We start from the raw sequence: 6492 nt of genomic DNA, 5'->3' as shown, positions 1-6492 counted from the left end.
GGATCAAAACTCGGGGGCCGCCACCTAGTTGGTGTCACGCGGCTCGGTGATATAGAACCACCCCGATTGCCACCCCTTTATGGTCTCCATGAAGGAGCCCTCGAGCCATGTAACGTTGGGCATTTTGCCCACCATGGCTCCGCCGCATTCCGCTTATTGGCCGCCTACTACCTTCGGCTTGATATTGAAGGTCTTCGGCCATAGGACGAAGTGGGGCTGGATGCGGAGGAAAGCCTCGCACACGACGATGAACACCGAGATGTTGAGGATGAAATTCAGGGCCAGATCAGGAAAGTCTAGCCCATAATAGAACATAAGGCCGCGGACGAATGGATGGAGGGGAAACCCCAGTCCGTGGACGAAGTGGGGAAGGAAACCCACCCTTTCGTGAGGTTCCGGGGTAGGCACGATCTGCCCCGTGACTGGCAGCCGGTGCGCGATATCCGCGGCTAAGTATCCGGCTCCACGTAGCTTTTTGATGTGTCCCTCCGTGACAGAGGAGGCCATCCACTTGCCTCCCGCTCCGGACATGTTTGGAGAGAGTTGAGGAGAAGGATGTGGACTTGGGCGCTAGAGCTCGAGTGCGCGAGAATGGATGAGCAAGGAGGAAGAAGGCGTGGGTAGAAAAAGGTGAAACCTTGTCCCTTTATAAGGGCGGACGAAACTATGCGCCCCCACCAGCCTGGTAAAACTCCCTTATCCCCCAAGCGCCGTAATTAATGGCACGGTTGGGTTACCCACGTCCGTATTGATGGGAATCCCGTAATAATGGGACACGATCTCTTCTTCGACAAGACGTGTCAAGGAAACGACCTCGCGAAACACGCTGAGATAGGTTATGAAAAACGATTCGAATAAAGACCTGGCTGTGGTGTGATGTCACACTATGGGGTACGTCAGCAGATTATATTTGTGTAAATATTATTCCCTCTATGGTGGTATGTGGAACTTATTTTGCAGAGCCAGACACGATCCTCGTGTTCAAGATCTTCTATGAAGAATTCGGAGGAGGAACCCGCCTTGTAATGCCGAAGACAATCTACGCGTCAGACTTATCGTCATTGAAGCCTGGTTCAGGGGCTACTGAGGGAGTCCTGGATTAGGGGATATCCGGACAGCCGGATTATATCCTTTGGCTGGACTGTTGGACTATGAAGATACAAGATTGAAGACTTCGTCCCGTGTCCGGATGGGACTCTCCTTGGCATGGAAGGCAAGCTTGGCAATACGGATATGTAGATCTCCTTCCTTATAACCGACTCTGTGTAACCCTAGCCCCCTTCGGTGTCTATATAAACCAGAGGGTTTTAGTCCATAGGACAACATACAATCATACCATAGGCTAGCTTCTAGGGTTTAGCCTCTCCGATCTCGTGGTAGATCAACTCTTGTACTACTCATATTATCAAGAATAATCAAGCAGGACGTAGGGTTTTACCTCCATCAAGAGGGACCGAACCTGGGTAAAACATCGTGTCCCCTACCTCCTGTTACCATCCGCCTTAGACGCACAGTTCGGGACCCCCTACCCGAGATCCGCCGGTTTTGACACCGACAGTGAGCAAGCAAGTTGGATGCACACCCACTTAGTTTCTTTTGTTGAGCTTTCATACACTTATAGCTCTAGTGCATCCGTTGCATGGCAATCCCTACTCACTCACATTGATATCTATTAATGGGCATCTCCATAGCCCGTTGATACACCTAGTTGATGTGAGACTATCTTCTCCCTTTTTGTCTTCTCCACAACCACCATTCTATTCCACCTATAGTGTTATGTCCATGGCTCATGCTCATGTATTGCGTGAAGATTGAAAAAGTTTGAGAACACCAAAAGTATGAAACAATTGCTTGGCTTGTCATTAGGGTTGTGCATGATTTGAATACTTTGTGTGGTGAAGATGGAGCATAGCCAGACTATATGATTTTGTAGGGATTACTTTCTTTAGCCATGTTATTTTGAAGAGACATAATTGCTTAGTTAGTATGCTTGAAGTATTATTATTTCTATGTCAATATTAAACTTTTGTCTTGAATCTTTCAGATCTAAATATGCATACCACAATTAAGAGAATTACATTGAAATTATGCCAAGTAGCATTCCACATCAAAAATTCTGTTTTTATCATTTACCTACTCGAGGACGAGCATGAATTAAGCTTGGGGATGCTTGATACGTCTCCAACATATCTATAATTTTTTATTGTTCCATGCTATAGTATATCTTGTTTTGGACATTATTGGGATTTATTATACACTTTTATATTATTTTTGGGACTAATCTATTAACCGGAGGCCCAACCCAGACTTGCTGCTTTTTGCCTATTTTAGGGTTTCATGGAAAAAGAATATCAAACGGAGTCCAAACGGAATGAAACCTTCGGGAACGTGATTTTTGGAACGAACATGATCCAGAGGACTTGGACCCTACGTCAAGCAATCAACCATGAAGGCACGATGTATAGTGGCGGATCCAGGAATTTAAAATTGGGTGTTCAAAAAAATTCACGCTAACAGAGGAGCCAATTCGTTCACAGCAATACAAATTGTTCAGTAGCAACAACATCTGTATCAATAAAAGCAGAAGCAAGCAACTGAAAGACAACAGATGAGTCAATTCTGGATCGGCCTTAACAGAGGAGCCAATTCGTTCACAGCAACAGCAATACAGATTAAGGAAATTACAAAATAGATAAGAAAATTACAACTCAACCATACGCTTTGTCATGGCTTGAAAGCGAGAAATGACAACATCATCCTTCACTTCAAAAAAGAATTCCCTCTCAATAAATGTAACCAAGCAATCATTCAAGAGTTGATTCCCCATTTTATTTCGTAGCTTGTTTTTCACATAAGTCATTGAAGAGAACACTCTCTCAACACTAGATGTTGCTACTGGTAGGATTAGAACCAATTTGAGAAGCTTGTAAACAAGGTTATAAATGACACTCTTGTTTGTCTCGACAAGCATAATAGAAAGGTCGACTATGTTTTTGACCTTTCTAAACCTCCCATCTCTACGCATATCAGTAATGAAGTGTGTAAGTTGATAAGGAATATGCATCAGATCTTCCTCCGTGAAATCCAAAGGATAAAGATGCACAAGCTTAACCAAGTTTTCCTTATGATAAGTAGCAAAAGAATTTACCAGACTGAATGATCCCATGTAATGAAGTAATTCAGTGTTTACCTCATCAAATCTATCTCCAAGCTCTCGAAGTTGCCTATCAATAAGACCCAAAAACATCTCAACATGGAAGCGATGGAGATTCGTGAGATTTTTGTAGAATCTTGAGGGTCTTCCAGGTGGCTTGTACTTACCACCCATTTGAGGAACTTTGACTTTATGCTTGACACAGTAAGAAGTGACCTCTTCAAGGAAAGTTTCCCACCCACCATCATCTCTCAACAATTGCAATTGAATCTTTGTCAAATGAATGAGTTCAACAGCATTAACAATGTCTTGATCTTTCTTTTGCAAAGCACGACTTAAGTCATTGGTGTGCCCAAATATGGTTTGCAACAAGTGTGCCATGAAAACAAAGTCAAATGACTCAAAATATGTCAACATAGTTTCAGCAAGCATAGCCTCATTGCTTTGAGTTGGGTCTCTTACTAACTTGTTGAGAACTAGCCGGATTGAAGGATACATGCGGAGAATATGCATAATAGTTTTGTGGTGAGATCCCCAATGAGTGTCACCCGGCCTACTCAAACCCATCTCTTGATTCATGCCTTTCCCAGTTTCAATTTCCTCCAATTCCAATGCTTTAATGATCCGTTCAGCTCGAGCCACACGAAGCATTCTAATCTTCTTACAAGACATCCAAGAACATTCAATAGATTAGCAAGTTGTTGAAAGAACAAAACACAATCACGGTTCTCCTTAGCAACGGCAACTAGAGATAACTGAAGTTGATGAGCAAAACAATGCACATAATAGGCAGAAGGGGACTCATCCATAATTAGTTTCTTTAGACCATTGACATGACCCTTCATGTTGCTAGCACCATCGTACCCTTGCCCATGTACTCTAGAGAAGGTCAAACCATTTTCCATAAGCAAACTCTCAATTGTTGTTTTGAGTGTCAAAGATGTGGTGTCTGCAACATGTAAAATACCAAGAAACCTCTCGACCACCCTTCCGATTTTATCAACATAACGCAGACAAAGAGCCAATTGTTCTTGTAGATACACATCACTTGATTCATCGGCAAGTATTGAGAAACAACTATCACCTAGCTCTTCCATCATAAGCCTAGTAGTTTCTTTGGCACAAGAGTTGATGAGGTCTGTTTGTATTTCATGAGCTATCATTTTGTTGTTCTTTGGAGCATTCTTAAGAACCACCTTATTCACTTCTTCAAAATTCTCTGCTAGCCAATGTAGAAGCTCAAGGAAATTACCTTTATTAAGTGAAACTTCTCTTTCATCATGTCCACGAAAAGCTAACCCTTGACCCAAAAGAAACCTCAGGCATTTAAGAGAATATGTCAAGCGAGCTATATATAGAACCTTGTCTTGTTTGGTGGTTGAAGAAAATGACTCTACGATTGTTGTTTTGGGTGCAATGAAGAAATTGTATTTCTCTTGTGCTTTGTTGTGTGCATTATTGATCCCACAAACATGTTTCCCAAAACTAGCCTTGTGATTCCAATTTCTAAATCCTCCATTCACAAAGCAATCCCCACCAACATGTGAATTATCCTTGAAAAGATAACATACAAAGCAGAAAGCAGCATCTAGTTCTTTACTATACTCAAGCCATTCATAAGACTTGAACCATTTAGCTACAAATCGACGCATACCTCCAACAGGGTGTTGTGGAAAAGCATACTTTTTTGGTCGACAAGCCCCTTTTGCAATGTATCCTCTTCTAATCCTGTTCTGGTCATTAACATCATAATCTACAATAGCAATCCTCTTCCCAGGATCAGGTTCAAGCAGCTGAACATCGTAAACTGCATCTTCAGAGTCATTCTCTTCCTCTATATTTTCAGATTCTTCGCTTGCTTCGTGCTCAATCTCAGGTTCTGCAATTTGACTTGTGTTCATGGCACCAACAATCTGTAGATGCTGCTGATTTTGAACTGAAGGGGAGCTCATAGTGCTATGAAGTTGATTCGATGGGGAAGTGTTCTGCACCTGCACTTGCTGTTCAACCTGAACATGTTCTGCAATTGGACTTGTGTTCACTAGAGCCCCTGCACATGCTCTAGATTTCTTCCCAGCTCTACTCCACAAAGTTTTCAAATCAATGGCAATGCTCTTCCTCTTGAGTTTTGAATTCTGTACTGCCTACAATTCAAATACAATTCCTTTGTTATTTTTATTCTAATAAATCAACAGATCCTAACTCCTTTCAATGACATCTATAGGTACTTCTCACTGAATCAAATAGAAACTACACATTTAGTTCGGATTTCACAATGAATCAAATCAAAGAATGAAATTTCAGAGTTGGAACTTGGAACTTGAAAGGGGATTCACCTTAGGCTTAGAGATTGAGGTTGTTGGAGCAAATTGCTGCACTGGAGGTACACTCCCCTCCGCGGCATCGACAACTGCGGCGGCCGGCGGTGCCGGCGGTGCGACCTATTGTCTCTATGGCTGTGATGCGGCGCCATGACCCGCACTGGGAAAGGGTACTAGCTCCTGCTCCTCACCGGCGGCGGCCGCGTCGGCGATGGCCCTGGTGAACTCCTGCGCCGGCGGCTGGCCGTGGCTCGCCATGCCCTCGCGCCGCCGCTCCTGTCTCTGTTCATGGGAATTGGGGAAGGAAGCGGCTGGCCGGGTGCGTGTCCAGGCTCTCGTGCGCAGTCAGGTAATACCTAATGGCCTAATGGGCTGCTCGCCTGCTGCCAAAGTGCCAAAGTGCACGTATTGGGCTCATGTAGGATCGTATTTCTATACTCTGCCATATATGCCTATACGTAAAAAAATATTTGCATAAATTTTCGGGTGTTCATCTGAACACGCTTGACCCATGGTGGATCCGCCCCTGACGAGGTAGGGGGGCGCGCCTCCCCCCCCAGGCGCGCCCTCCACCCTCGTGGGGCCCATGTTGCTCCATCGACGTACTCCTTCCTCCTATATATATCTAAGTACCCCCAAACTACCAAATACGGAGCCAAAACCCTAATTCAACCGCCGTAACTTTCAGTATCCACAAGATCCCATCTTGGGCCTTTTCCGGAGCTCCGCCGGAGGGGGTATCGATCACGGAGGGCTTCTACATCAACACCATAGCCTCTCCGATCAAGTGTGAGTAGTTTACTTCAGACCTATGGGTCCTTAGTTATTAGCTAGATGGCTTCTTGTCTCCTTTTGGATCTCAATACAAAGTTCTCCCCCTCTCTTGTGGAGATCTATTCGATGTAATCTTCTTTTGCGGTGTGTTTGTTGAGACCGATGAATTGTGGGTTTATGATCAAGTTTATCTATGAACAATATTTGAATCTTCTCTGAATTCTTTTATGTATGATGGTTATC

The 6492-nt window shown here is 43.9% G+C and overlaps 1 protein-coding gene across 1 annotated transcript; it reads right to left on the bottom strand.

Annotated features, from left to right (window-relative positions):
• Positions 1-3577: 3577 nt before the first annotated feature.
• Positions 3578-5876, bottom strand: LOC125509528 (uncharacterized). The gene is made up of 2 exons (XM_048674509.2): positions 5491-5876; positions 3578-5298 (listed from the first exon to the last, which is right to left on the bottom strand). The coding sequence occupies exon 2, from the start codon at positions 5104-5106 to the stop codon at positions 3730-3732; it is 1377 nt and encodes a 458-aa protein (XP_048530466.2). The 5' UTR covers positions 5107-5298; positions 5491-5876; the 3' UTR covers positions 3578-3729.
• Positions 5877-6492: the final 616 nt, after the last annotated feature.

Source organism: Triticum urartu, chromosome 5A (genome assembly GCF_056163025.1).
Source record: "Triticum urartu cultivar PI428250 chromosome 5A, HENAU_Tu73, whole genome shotgun sequence".
Taxonomy (NCBI): Eukaryota; Viridiplantae; Streptophyta; class Magnoliopsida; order Poales; family Poaceae; genus Triticum; species Triticum urartu.
This window is presented reverse-complemented; position numbering and strand designations above follow the sequence as displayed.